The sequence below is a fragment of the Maylandia zebra genome, linkage group LG16, assembly GCF_041146795.1.
Source record: "Maylandia zebra isolate NMK-2024a linkage group LG16, Mzebra_GT3a, whole genome shotgun sequence".
Taxonomy (NCBI): domain Eukaryota; kingdom Metazoa; phylum Chordata; class Actinopteri; order Cichliformes; family Cichlidae; genus Maylandia; species Maylandia zebra.
The window spans coordinates 17,791,730-17,806,183 of NC_135182.1; the positions used below are offsets into that span (position 1 = coordinate 17,791,730).

The following is a 14,454-nucleotide window of genomic DNA, read 5'->3' on the forward strand; positions in this document are numbered from 1 at the left end:
GAGCAGAATAACTGTGATGGGACTACGTAGAGCTGATCACACTTGGACAGATTGGTGAACAAGCTAAAACTAAATCAGACAGACAGAGTTACAGTGAACTGTTCTCTGCTCATAAAGAAGCTCACAGTCGGGGATGTTGGTTGTTATTATTGTCGACAATACAAATTAGACAAAATACAATCTACACATACTCTGGTTCATCAGTCTTTGGTTGATCTCTCTGTTATTACCTGTGAGTATTTACATCAAAATATTTTCAGTTCAAATCTTTTCAGGACATAAAATGTTCAATAATCATACTGAAACTGATTAAGATAACTTGACTAATTTCCGCTCTGTTTGTCTCACTTTGTTACATTATGTTCACCAGTGACTGAACATAAGGACACTGATACGGTGACGTTAAGCTGCTCTGTGCTGACATATGAACAGTGTCATCACACAGTGAAGTGGCTGCTTACAGGTCGAGATGTGGACAAAGAGAACAAAGAAATAGTGACTTCACAGACTCACTGCGCTGCCACTGTGTCTTTTCTGAAGAATAATTATTTATACTCATCACGTCATAAAATATTGAAATGTGAAGTGACTGACACTAACACAAGAAGAGTGCAGCTGTTTACTTTCGACCGTCAGCCATCAGGTGAGGAAACAGCTGAGATCAGGATCAGCTGTTAATATAAGTAAAATCACATCAAACATTTACTTAAATATTTCAAGTGTGAAAGTAGAATATTGTTTCTCATGTTTACATCAGATGAGAAACATGAAAAACTTTTGTGCTTTTACTTTTTCATTTATTCAGGTGACACAAAAACAACAAAGAATCCAGCCAGAAAAACTGAAATAAGCACAAAATCAGAAACAACCCCAACAATGAAGAGTCCTTCAAAAGCAGGACTGAAGATTAAGCTGGTTGCATAAATATCTGTTTATTTTAAATTTATTTGAGCTTTTGAAATGATATGCAAATGAAAACTCACTTTAACTTTGTATATAAATACTTTTAAATACAAATCATATCACAGAAATTTGCACATTTATTAGTAAAATGCTGTTACATTTTTAAAAGAAAGGAATTTACACGGAACAGAAAACTGCAACCAAATAATTTTAATAATCACATTTTTTGTGTTTGACAGATTTTTTGTTTCTTTGAGGTTCATTGTTGTCTCTGTGGGATTAGCAGCGCTTTTAATAACTGCTGCAACAGTCAATATAAGGACAAGACATAAAGGTACATTTAAGATTGAATGATTTTGAATTTTAAAACAAAACTGAAATTGACTTTCTTCTCTCATTTTAGGGAACAAAACTCAGATGGATGAAACCACAGTAAGTACAAATCTCAATAATCCTAAGGTTGTTATTCTGATCTTGTTATTTGATATTGTCATTGACCCATAACTGTGGATGATGATGTAGAAGTGTCTTTGGATAATGGGATTAAATAAACATGAACCAGCTGTCCCTCTCTGAGGGAGTGTTAACAAAAACAAAACTGCCTTCACAGAGACAGTTTTCATCCAGATATAACTGGACTGTGTCTGTTTTCCAGGGACTGAGTTTAAACCCTGCAGAGACTCAGTCTGCTCCTCAAACCAGCTGGGACTCGGTGTGATCACACACTTCACCCAGAGTTTAGACTACTTGTCAAAGTGTGCTCTGTAAATACAAATGTGTGTGACTCACTGTGAGAGCAGACGAGAGATAAGAAAGTTGGACAATGCAAAAATGTGTTTTAGTGCAACTGCAATTTTGTATTTACAGCTCACTTGTTTCAAAATTCCATTTTTTGAATAAATTGTTTGGATGATTGATGTTTGTTTTTTTTTAAATAGCCTCATATTTAAATTTGTTTATTGATCTGAAACTTTCACATGTGAAAAACATACAAAAAAAGGAAATAAGGAAGAAGCCAAAGACTTTTTCACTCCACTGTAAATCAAGTAGTTGTAATCTTGAAGGAAGATTTCATGAATGCTGTTTCAGGGTGAAGAGAGTGTCCGTCATTATCACGAGTTTGAAGCTGGAAATCAAATGGATTATGTTGAAAGTTGTCAGTTTGTCGGCCCCGAAGGAAAAGACTATTTGTGGAGTAAGATGGATAAAGATGGAAATGTGCTAAACAGTGAAAAGAGTGTGTTGGGAAGATGGAACGAGTACTCTGAGGACCTGATGAATGTAAAAAATGAGAGAAAGAGGAGGATGAATGGTCAGTTAAAAGTGTCCAATGTTGGGGAAGTCCTGACGTGAAGGGAGCTTAGGAGCAGTTACAGCAAAGGCAGCATTAATCTGTTTATCAAACATTAGATTAGAGTAAAAAAAAAACACTCCTAGGTTCCTTGCAAAGGTTTTTATTATTATTATTATGAATTCCTAAAGGGCCAAAGTCACAGCGGTCACAGGGACCAAACACAATCACCTCTGTTTTCTGTTCATTTAGGTTAAGGAAGTTAAAAGCCATCCATGCCATCCTCAACATCCTCCAAACAATCTAGCAAACCCTTCAGACGACTCACAGATTCACGTTTCAGTGGCAGGTAAATCTGTGAGTTGTCTGCATAGCAATGGAATGAGATCCCATGTTTTTCAAAAAATTGAACCCATGGGGAGCATATAAATAGAAAAGAGAACTGGACCAAGATTGGACTCCTTGAGGACCCCACAAGAAAGTGAGGCTTCTGAGGACGATGTTTCCCCCAATCTAACAGAAAAACTTTGGTTGGACAGGTAAGATTTAAACCACTCCAAAGCAGTCCCTTTGATTCTGACACAGTGCTCAAGCCGAGCGATAAGAATCCCATCAAATGCAGCACTGAGGTCTAACAGTATTAAAATGGCAAAATCTCCCAAGTCAGAAAAGTTAAAAGGTCATTAAAAACTTTTACAAGAGCAGTTTCAGTGTTGTGGTGCGTTTTTAAAACCAGACTGAAATACTTCACTAATGCCATTTTTATCTAGAAAGGTCTGGAGCTGAAGAAGGACAACTTTCTTTAGGAATGTCTGGACTGACAACCAAACATATCAAGCTTCTGTGTTTGAGCCAGAGACTGCACTTGTGGGTGAACAATACAAACATTTTATATTTCTTATATCAGTAATGTAACTTGCAACAAAACGTTCTGGGAAGCTTAAACTTAGTTTCAGAATAATTAAATCTGAGACTTTGTTTTATTGAAAAGGTTAATAAAGTTTGAAATTGTATCAAAAATAAAACAAATTATTAAATAACACCGGCTACAATATTGGTAACATATGTGTGTTGTTCAACAGAACTTTTTCCCAGGCTTTTGTTTATATGCTCAGTCGAAAACCACTTTAACATAATTTTCAGCATAATTACTATTTTTTGTGACTATTCAGTACTTGAGTATAATTTATTGAATTATTTAGTAATAAATATGAAGTAAAAAGTTTTGATCACAAATGGGATTTTTCCAAAACTAAGCTTGCTTAATAGTTCTGAACTGTTACTGTAAAGTTTATAATAAAGTCATAATAACCTGATATTTAGAATCTCCATATATCATTTCCTTTATGCTTATATGTTGTCAAACAATGGCAGTAAGAAACATAGTGTTAAAATAGCTCTATATAGCATTATCTAATCTTGAGAAGAGGTCAAAGGTCAGTTATGGGGTCTTGCTATATGCTATGAGACAAACATAGCACAGTTGTAAGTATCATAGTTTCTAGGCTCTAAGGCTTTGTCAGTTTAATAGTGAGCTTTACAAGATTGATTTTCGTGCTAAAAGCTGGCACAGAACTAAGTTCGCTTATGACCACTAGAGCTGGAAACAACCTCAAGCAATCCTAAGGCTAATCAGCACGGCTAGCATTGTTAAATGTTGTCATTGCTAACATATAGCTGTTTAACAGCATAGTGAGTAGCGAGAACGCTAAGTTATTGTTAGCTTTTAAAAGAAAAATGTTGGCAACCGTAACCATGGCCTGCGGAGGGTATATAAATGCTGCACAAGGTTCCATTCGTCCCTTTACACTTGCTATTGGACTTGTTTTGACCTGCTCCAACCTCAGCCTGTGGAAAGTTAAGTTTTCGGGAAAATATTTACTGAATGCGGATTTGACTTGCTCGCCACAACAAGTACTTCATCTTTGGATTGTTTGTACTTGTTTTTCATACAGCAAAGCCTGAAGATGGCTCGTCGTGGACTCGACAGCCCCCTGGACTTCGCTGCAGGTACTTTTAACATTTCTTCAGTTATTTTAAGAGCTACTAAATGACTGTAATAATTTAACAAGTTCCAGTGTGAATATCAAGTTTTAATGTTATCAAAATATGCTTATTCCAAGATTTTTCCCCGTAAATTGTTTGTATGCTTTAAATTTTCCGGGAGAGGTGTAGAAATTATTAACGACTGGTGTATGAATTTGAAAAAAAAGGTGTTACTTTGATTTGAAGGCTTCAAATTTGACACTTTTTTAATGATTTGGTTAAAAATAGCTTAACGGACTAAAATTTGTAAAATGCCCCAAAATCAGTCTCTGTGGTAACAGCATCTTCAGCATGTCATGACGTCAGAACACACAGGTGTAAACACACCAGATCCCGGTCCCTTCCTAACATCCTGTTCTTCTTGGATCAAAGGCTTTATTGAAATAAACTATAACTTTTCCCCTGCTACAAAACATGATAATAAAAAATAACAAAAATAAATGAATATAAAAAAGAATATGAAAACAGTAATCATAGTACAGTAGTAATAATGGTATCCTTATGTTATGCCACTACTATATCTTATTATATAGCAGTTAATGATGTGAACTTAGTTGACTTAGCTGTTTTTTGCTTGCATGAACAAGTAGAAGTGTCATTCAGTCTGACATAAATGTAGCCTAAAATGCTTTTCTCTCATCGTCTGCTCAAACTAACAGATGTAGCTCTGTTCCTTTAGCACTTGATGTTTATTACATTCTTAATGTTATTTTAAACTTGTTTCCTCACAGGTCGTCTCGACTACGTGGTTGAGCGTCCTGCAGAAGAAGGCCTTCCAGAGGTCATCAGGATCCTGGATGACTCTGATACCGAGCGTGTCAGTGAAGGTGAGTATGGTGAGTATATCCCTCTCCCATCCTCACCCTCTTCTCCTGAAGCACAGGATCCTGATGACAGTGAAGAGGAAGGTGAGTACCCTCCCTACATACCTGAGGACGTCGAAGAGGTGAGTGAAGACACTGACAATTCCTCTGACTGGAACAACTCAGAAGAGTGGGCCGATTGGCCTAGTGACGACTCGGGGTATGACACCATGGATGAGAGAGCTGATTCCCCTCTCATCCAGGAGCTCCCTCCAGAGCCGTTTTGGCACGATTGGCAACATCCTATTGCTCCAGGTGCTGCCCCGTTCGCCATGCCGCCTTTCGGCCAGGCCAACGCCCCACTCTTCCCGGTTGGTGATCCTTTAGCTTCTCCTGCTTCCTCTGCTCCTCCCTCAGCTGCTTCCTCTCCTGCTCCCTTAGCTGCTTCCTCCCCTGCTCCCTCAGCTCCTTCCTCTCCTGCTCCTTCTTCCGCTACTCTCTCAGCTTCTCCTTCAACCTCAGCTCTCACCTCCTCAGCAAAGAGAAGCGGAGACGACACCTGCACTGATGAGGTAAGTGCAAAGAGGTGCAAGGTAAGTGATGACACGTTTTATGGCCCTTCAACATCCTCGGGTTCTGTTGGTGTCAGACGCTTCTGGGAAAGGCCTTTTAACCTTTCACTTGATGACAGCGACTCTGACTAGATTATGTTAGAACTTGTTTTTAAGCTTTAAATGTTTAAGTTGGCCTTTGCAGTGTTTGTAAATGACTAACATTTTTTTCTCAAGCTCTAGCTCACCATGCAGGACAAAGGTAAGTCCGTACTTAATGTCAACACAAATAAGTAGAAAAGGTTTAAAATGATGTCGTGAACTGACTGTAGTCTCTTGTTTTTACATAAGGTATAGCCTGTGGCTCAGGGATCAGAGGTAAGGTAAAAACACATAACAGAAGAAAAGTAAAGTGAACAACTCTGTGATCTGTGAATTCATGCTTTTCTCTTTGTCTTTTTGTCTTCAGGTGCTTTACACTTGTCCTCTCCCAGCATTCAGCACTTCAGACACTCAACGCCCAGGACGGAGCTAACACAGAGAGATACTCCACCCAGAAGACAGCCTTACCCCAACCCGATGAGAAGGATGGATGACCAAATGACAAACTGGAGAGTGGTGCTGTGTTCCAGCTATGTAAGTTATCACCTCACATTGGCTACAAACTGTCTTGAAGACTAAATCCTTCCAATAGCTGGTGTAAATCATCGTCCTACAGTACTGTAGGTTTAAGTTTAGTTATAGTTATTGTGTATATGTTGAGTTTAAAATTGCATTTTAACAACATGCTGCAGCTACCAACAATGGAAATGCTGTTTTGTGTTAAAATGACGTCTTTCTCGTGTTATTGCTTTGCAGGGCAGCTGAGAGTGGACAGAGCTGCACAGAGGACCAAAGATCCACTCTCAGCACTTCATACCTGACTGGCCACAGCACCACCCCTCTTCACCCAGGGTGAGGAGGGCCCTGACCCCACCTGCACAGAGGGAGTTGTGAACATGCACTTCTGTGTCGGTGGGTTTAGGAGCCTCCTCACACTCACACGGATGAAGACTGTCACTGGAAGATGTCTCCATTGCATCAGCAGGACGTAAGCATTTGTATAATATTACAGTTTGTGATGTTTTATACATGTTTTTATTGCTTCACTTCAAACTAGGAGATATAAAATAAACCAGTTTTCATAATATTTTCTGTGTATTTAGTTGTTTTCTTAATAAGTTATTTGGAACATCATTGCAACCTGTCAGCTTTTTATTGGGGATTTATAAAGTTGCTGGTGGCTCAAGTGTGTACAGTGGGGTGTTGTTTTTGTCACATGGTAAAAGTGACCTCATAGGGAGCAAAAAGAACAACTGAACAATTTGGGGATTCACAGACTTTGGTAATCATTAAAAGATGAAGAAAAATAGTTTTATGTGATCAGTTTTAAGTAGTGAGCAGCAATTTAATCAAATGCTGGGATGAAATGGGACAAAAGGGTCATGTGACAGCCACATTAGTTCCCTTCCCTCGTTTAACAATGTGTAAGCAGACTGCTTTAACCTGCAATTTACTGCATGTTATTAGGCTGCATGGTACAACCACAGTCTGCTAACCACCTGTGGTGAGCGAAGGTTTTGAGGCATTGTTCGAACTACTGATGAAGCTTTATCAATGCTTGTTAAGTTTCCCAACCACATTTCATCCCGATGGTCCAAGGCTTACATCTTTATGCTCACAAACGTGCTTCTGTAATTAACCAGTAACAAATGTATTACTTTAAGTTACAGTGTGAGGGGCACTGATGAACATAAATTAGATTTAACTTGATTATGTGTTTAGGTCAAGAGACACAGACCTTCATCTGTAAGAGGCTTTTCTTAAATGTCTGATCACGATGTTTGTGTTTGTCTGCAGCATCACTGCAGCAGAGAGGGTATAACACAAGGCCACAGTCACGTGGTATTCTGTCCTGCTATTAAGTGAATAAAATACTGAAACTCTGGCAGTAGACTGGAGCGAGGCAAAGAGTATGTAAAGGGACAATAAGAGGAAATGATGGGATTAAAAAAAAAAAAAAAAAAAAAAAAAAAAACAACATACATGTCTGAGAAACAAAGGAAGAAGAAAAATAAAAAAAATGGTGGAAAAAAGGATTAGAGCCTAAATTCTAAAGCTGCAGCTTTGCATGCTGGCAGCTCCAAGATCTCACTGACATGTAATCATAGACTGAATAAACATAGGCCAGTGTGATGTCATTGATTTGTAGACTTTAATTTGTAACAAAGGGCAACCTCTGGGTACACACGACACAACACTGGGAAATATACCATTCACATCTGTGCCAAATTGAAACTCTCAAAACCTAAACTCTGCTGTCAAAACCTAACATTCCTTTGTCAAAATGTAACTGTTGACAAAATGACACATACTTGCATCATATGCAAACACTTACAGATCAGGGGGAGCACACTATTCTACTTTATATAAAACACTGCAGTCTTTCATTGTTTATTCAGAAGGCATATTTTCAGGAGACACATTTTCAAACAACCAAAACAACAAATAGGCCTACTCAGTATTGTACATTGCAGTACCATGAGAATGGGTGAATGACTGAATGTAGTGTAAAGCACTTTGGGGTCTTTAGGGACTGAGTAAAGCGCTATACAAATGCAGGCCATTTACCATGAATTCAGAGAAAGCAAAAAAAAACCAAAAAACACCATAATACAGTAATAGAAAAAACACCATACTGTAAACACAAAAAATCATGACAATTGTGCATACGTGGGCTCATGGATCCCGCCGTCTGTTGGCGTCTGGCCACAGGACCTCATCGACATCGCAAGCAATGTCTTCTCTCGCTAGGCACCGGGGAAAATATCCTCTTGCATGTCGAAACCATCCATGGATTGCTGTCACCTGAATGTCGCCGCAGGCCTGTTCCATTGCCTGCAGAAGAGGCATGCGGGCATGTGGTTGGCGGTCATATACACGCCATCTCCAAGCCGAAAAAAATTCCTGTATAGGGTTTAAAAATGGTGAGTAAGGGGCAAGTATACCACTTCAAGTTGGTTGTGGTTGGAGAACCAGGCCTGGACCAGAGCAGCCTGATGGAAACAAACCTGGGCTGATCTGGTCTGTACAACTATGTTATGGAGAGCATCTAGAAATGTGAGTATATGTTGGCTGTTGTATGGACCTAGTTTTGCATGATGATGCAGAAGCCCTCGAAGGCTTATGGCGGCACACAATGTGACATTTCCCCTGCGCTGCCCTGGGACGTGCACAATTGCCTTTGACCAATGACATTACGACCCCGTCGTCTTGTTTTGCACAGGTCGAATCCAGCTTCATCAATGAAAATGAATTCATGAGGCTGTGCAACTCCATCCATGGCCAAGAGAACATATTACTGTACTACAGTGCTACACATACAGAACCCCATCACACAGGTACCTGTGTAGCTCTCAGAATGGATCCATGTGGTACTGATATGGTACATATTCAGCTGCTACTGGATTTCACCAATACTGTATTGTACATGTAAAGGACAGTTACACTTACCCATACATATTCAGCTCAAAGTCCTTTGACCCTGTCACTGTTCCTCTCAAATGGGACTCTGTAGAGCTGCTTCATGGTGATGCTGTGTTTTCCCAAGATGCGTCTGATGGTGGTGATGCTCACATGGTTTATGCTGTTGAACACTTGCCTGTCTGCAAGTATTTGCTTTCGTAGCTGGTGGAGACGGATGGCATTGTCTGCCCTCACTAGGTCCACAACGGCAAGTTCCTGCTGTTGTGTGAACAGGCGTTGGCGTCCTCCCCCAGAAGGTCTTCGAGTCAGTCTAGAGAAATACAACCACATATTGTCATCGCTTTGCTTATTTTTCTTACAGTACTTTACTGTATGTACTGTGTCATCCACTGTACTTCAATATAAGTAATCATGCTATGTTTCACAGAAACTACCACTTTGGCTGCAAAAGGAGCCTTAGCACCCTGCAATACCCTGTACACTTGATATGGTAATGGTATATACTGTAGAACAGTGCTATAAAAACCATCTGAGTGGAGTAGAAGGTAGAGAGGTGAAGACAGACCTGTTTTCTAGTCGGAATGTTCTTATTACAGATGCCACTGTGAAGCAGCTTAGATGTGGGTGGACTCTCTGCCCAGCTTCCCTCATAGTCAGGCCATGGTTGATGACATGGTCCACCAAAGTTGCTCTTATATCATCAGAAATATGGGTCCGTGCATGGCCTCTTCGACTTCGACTTCGACATCGACCTGCTCCTCCTCCTCCTCCTCTTGCTCTCCCTCCATCCATGCTTGCAAAGTTCTTGAATTGGCTAAACTGAGGGCTTTTTGTAGTTGGCTAATTGGTGTTCAGTTTTACAAGTAAGTGCCTTCAGGTGTGTATTTGAGTGGTTGCAATTACCCGATGTGTTTTGTATTTTGGGTACATGTGTTTTCCAAATGGCACCCTGAAATTTCATTTTGTGAACAAAGTGTCTTATGTATGAAATAGAGTGTAGCATGCAGGACCATGTGTGTTGCATAAAGGAGTAAGTGTGTTGCATAATTGCAACTAGGGTGCAAAGCAGCGCTTTTGTTTAAGGTAGGGGTACATGTGTTTGAGGTATGGTAACAAAAGCTTCAAGTTGTGTTACTTTAGTCTAAGCATGGGTTTGTAGTGTTCAAGCAACGGGCAAAAACTGTAATATCTCAAAAAGTATGAAAGGTATGACCACCAAAAGATACAGCTGGCATTAGCACAGGGAGCAGAACAGATTCAAGTTTAAATGGTGGAAATCGGCTGAAAACGGAGGGAGTAGTTAACCAGCAAAGGTCGGAGCAACTAGAATAAGGTAGAATAAAGTTTAAAGAGAAACAGGATCTCAATAGTGTGAATTCACACAATAAACAGAGGAGACAGTTTTCTGGTTGTATGAATCTCAAACATACTGGTTCCAGTCTGAGTACATATACTGGGTAAGTGACCTGGAAACTTACTGGAAGGTGACTCTAACGCATGATAGGTGGAGCAACATGTGAAACCACAGCCCCTAAATGTTTGTTTACACTGTCTTCTTGAAATATCTACTTGTGTGATTGTGTCTTAAAAATGTTCTGTGTCTTTAAAACAGAGAAACCTCTGCTTTTATATGAACTTTTCAGACGACTAAAAAGGACGATAACTAAAAGGTGTTTCTCGTAGTTCTGTCAGTCTGTGATAAATATCTTATAAAAATCATTGATGTGTCACAGCTGTGGCTGTCAAAAATGATCTTAAATAAATACAATGAACTTTGCAAATTCTTCTTTAAGCTGACTGTCCAGAGATAAGCTATCAAACCTGTGATCGATCAATATGCCAGATCTACAAGTTTTTTAACTGAAGGAAAAAAGTGTGTGACTGAGGAAAGTTAGTTTTGCAAAACACCCCAAAAACACATTTTCAAGAAAATGATAAAAGGAATCTTGAGTCTATGTAAACCTGTTTAGAGCAGATGGTTTACTTTATTTTTACAAACATATAAACTTCATAGAAAAAGTAAGGAAACTTATATTTGGACAATCAGTTCTTTGCTGTCGCACTTCTTGGCAAAAAATCTTATGCTACTGGAAAGTGTTGGGTCTGCGCTTCCACAGGCCCCGCTGCTTTAGAGACTTATTCCCGTTAATGAAACAAGACGAACAGCTCAACCGGTTTTTCACATGCTAGCAAGGGAAGGATCTCAGAGCAGCCCCTCTGCCCTCGGTGTCAGACCACTACGAAGAACCATCACGCCACAGCAGCCTTTTATTTCTGTGACACACAGTTTACACAAACACCCATTATAAAAAAAAACCTGTGGTTATAAAAGATAAGGCACTTTCATGTATACTTTCAGTTATCTCCTAAAAGCAGGAAAAGTTGATTTCAATCAATAAGAGACCCTCTGACTGAACTGTGCTTTATTTTAGGTCCCCTTCAGATATGCGATAACATGCTAAATGAAATATAACTCTCCAAATGATGCTATAATTGACTCTTGCACACAGGATGTAGGGAAGAAAAGTATTTAAACTTCAGTTTCACGTGGTTATTGCTTCAAGAACGTAAAATATGATTTTGTGAGTTTGAAAACACATAACATTGTGTGCTAAAATCCTTCAATTCAGAGCCTGGAGACATGCTTACAGCTGAGTTTTACTAAAGACATTGCCCATATTAGGAAAGAGACATGTGTTTGGCTTCACTGATTATGTAATTTTCTGGCCCTCTTTCAATGTGACAAATCAAATACAGTCCACTCCGGAGCTGCAGACATTTCACAACTCAGAAACCACAACCGAAAAAAAATCTGCTTGATTTATTTATGCACTTTGTAAAAGACATGATCCACTTTGTCTGACTTTCATTATCTGTATCATTATTATATTATATGTAAACAAGGAAAGCTTTCCCCTCATAGACATAGAAGTACTCCTGATAATTTTATCACAGCTGTGGTAATGTAAGCCACAGCTGGCCAAACAACATGCTAACATGTGAAAAGGAGAATCCACGTCTTCATACACTGAACAAAAATATAAATGCAACACCTTTGTTACTGCTCCTATTCCCCATGGGATGGACGTAGAGACCTAAAATTCATTCCAGATACACAATATAACCATCCCTCCCAAACAGTGGTCACAAATCAGTCCAAATGTGTGGTAGTGGGCACATCTGCTATATTGAGATAATCCATCCCACCTCACAGGTGTGCCACATCAGGATGCTGATCTGACATCATGAGTAGTGCACAGGTGTACCTCAGACTGCCCACAACAAAAGGCCACCCTGGAATGTGCAGTTTTGTCTCACAGCAAAATGCCACAGATGCCACAAGCAATGAGGGAGCGTGCAACTGGCATGCTGACAGCAGGAATGTCAACCAGATCTGTCGCCCGTGCATTGAATGTTCATTTCTCAACCATAAGCCGTCTCCACAGGCGTTTCAGAGAATATGGCAGCACATCCAACCGGCCTCACAACCGCAGACCTCGTGTAACCACACCAGCCCAGGACCTCCACATCCAGCAGGTTCACCTCGAAGATCGTCTGAGACCAGCCACCCAGACAGCTGCTGGAACAATTGGTTTGCACAACCAAACAATTTCTGCACAAACTGTCAGAAACCGTCTCAGGGACGCTCAACTGCATGCCCGTCGTCCTCATCGGGGTCTTGACCTGACTCCAGCTCGTCGCCGTAGCAGACTTGTGTGGGCAAATGCTCACATTCGATGGCATCTGGCACGTTGGAGAGGTGTGCGCTTCACGGATGAATCATGGTTCACATTGTTCAGGGCAGATGGCAGCTGAGAATGTCCCAGTTCTTGCATGGCCAGCATACTCACCGGACATGTCACCCATTGAGCATGTTCGGGATGTGCTTGACCGGCGTATACGACAGCGTGTACCAGTTCCCACGAATATCCAACAACCTCGCACAGCCATTGAAGTGGAGTGGACCAACATTCCACAGGCCACAATTGACAATCTGATATACTCCATGCAACGATGTGTTGCACTGCATGAGGCAAATGGTGGTCACACCAGATACTGACCGGTTCTGGGTCCCCAGACCCCCAATAGCGCAAAAAACTGCACATTCCAGGGTGGCCTTTTGTTGTGGGCAGTCTGAGGTACACCTGTGCACTACTCATGATGTCAGATCAGCATCCTGATGTGGCACACCTGCGAGGTGGGATGGATTATCTCAATATAGCAGATGTGCCCACTACCACACATTTGGACTGATTTGTGACCACTGTTTGGGAGGGATGGTTATATTGTGTATCTGGAATGAATTTTAGGTCTCTACGTCCATCCCATGGGGAATGGGAGCAGTAACAAAGGTGTTGCGTTTATATTTTTGTTGAGTGTATATAAATTAAAGTTGAAAATAAAATAACTGTACAACAAAATACACAATACACAATATAGAACTATATAAGAATGTATGAAGAAATCTAAATATAAATAAATATATACACAATAACAGCAGCTGTACAAGTATTAACCGGAAATGAAGAATATAGTGACCAGTGTTGTGCAAAACCAAAGTCCAGAAAGTCCAGTGTGTGTGTAAGAACCACATGTGTGGGTCAGTACTGTGTGGTGGTGTGATTGAGAGACCGTATCGCCTGCGGGAAGAAGCTCCTCCTCAGTCTCTCTGTGTTGGTCTTCAGGGAGCGGAATCGCTTTCCTGACCTCAGCAGAGAGAACAGTCTGTTGTTGGGATGGCTGAGGTCCTTCACGATCTTCCTGGCCTTGGTCCAGCACCGCCTGCTGTAGATTGAGTGCAGGTCAGGGAGCTCGGAGCGGATGGTGCGCTCAGCTGACCGCACAACCCTCTGTAGAGCTCGTCTGTCCTGCATGGTGCTGTTCCCGAACCAGGTTAAGATGTTTCCCGCCAGGATGCTCTCTATGGTGCACGAGTAAAAGTTCCTGAGCACCTTGGAGGGCAGTTGGAAGTCTCTCAAGCGTCTGAGGTGGTAGAGACGCTGTCGGGCCTTTTTCACCACGGTGTTGATGTGACAGGACCATGACAGGTCCTGCGTGATGTGAACTCCGAGGTATTTGAAGCTGTCCACTCTCTCCACTGGGCACTCGTTGATGACGGGGGTCTGGTAGTTCCTCTCCTGCTTAGTGCTGAAGTCCACTATCAGCTCCTTTGTCTTACTGACGTTTAGAAGGAGGTTGTTCCTCTGGCACCAGTTCTCCAGATTCCTAATCTCCTTCAGGTAGGCCGTCTCGTTGTTATCAGAGATCAGGCCCACCACGACGGTGTCGTCAGCAAACTTGATGATGGTGGTGGAGCTGGTAGTGGCCACACAGT

General features: G+C 40.9%; 1 protein-coding gene across 7 annotated transcripts; it reads left to right on the forward strand.

Annotated features, from left to right (window-relative positions):
- The first annotated feature begins 2,490 nt into the window (after nucleotides 1–2,490).
- On the forward strand, nucleotides 2,491–6,873 carry LOC143412969 (uncharacterized). 7 transcript variants are annotated; one of them, XM_076874958.1, is made up of 6 exons: nucleotides 4,091–4,204; nucleotides 4,972–5,076; nucleotides 5,832–5,856; nucleotides 5,946–5,972; nucleotides 6,064–6,230; nucleotides 6,453–6,873. In XM_076874958.1, the coding sequence occupies exons 1-5, from the start codon at nucleotides 4,162–4,164 to the stop codon at nucleotides 6,188–6,190; spliced, it is 327 nt and encodes a 108-aa protein (XP_076731073.1). In that variant the 5' UTR covers nucleotides 4,091–4,161; the 3' UTR covers nucleotides 6,191–6,230; nucleotides 6,453–6,873. The 7 variants fall into 7 exon arrangements, 4 of the variants coding, with proteins under 4 accessions (XP_076731073.1, XP_076731074.1, XP_076731071.1 ...); XM_076874959.1 differs by having other exon boundaries at nucleotides 4,972–5,067; XM_076874956.1 differs by lacking the exon at nucleotides 5,832–5,856.
- Nucleotides 6,874–14,454: the final 7,581 nt, after the last annotated feature.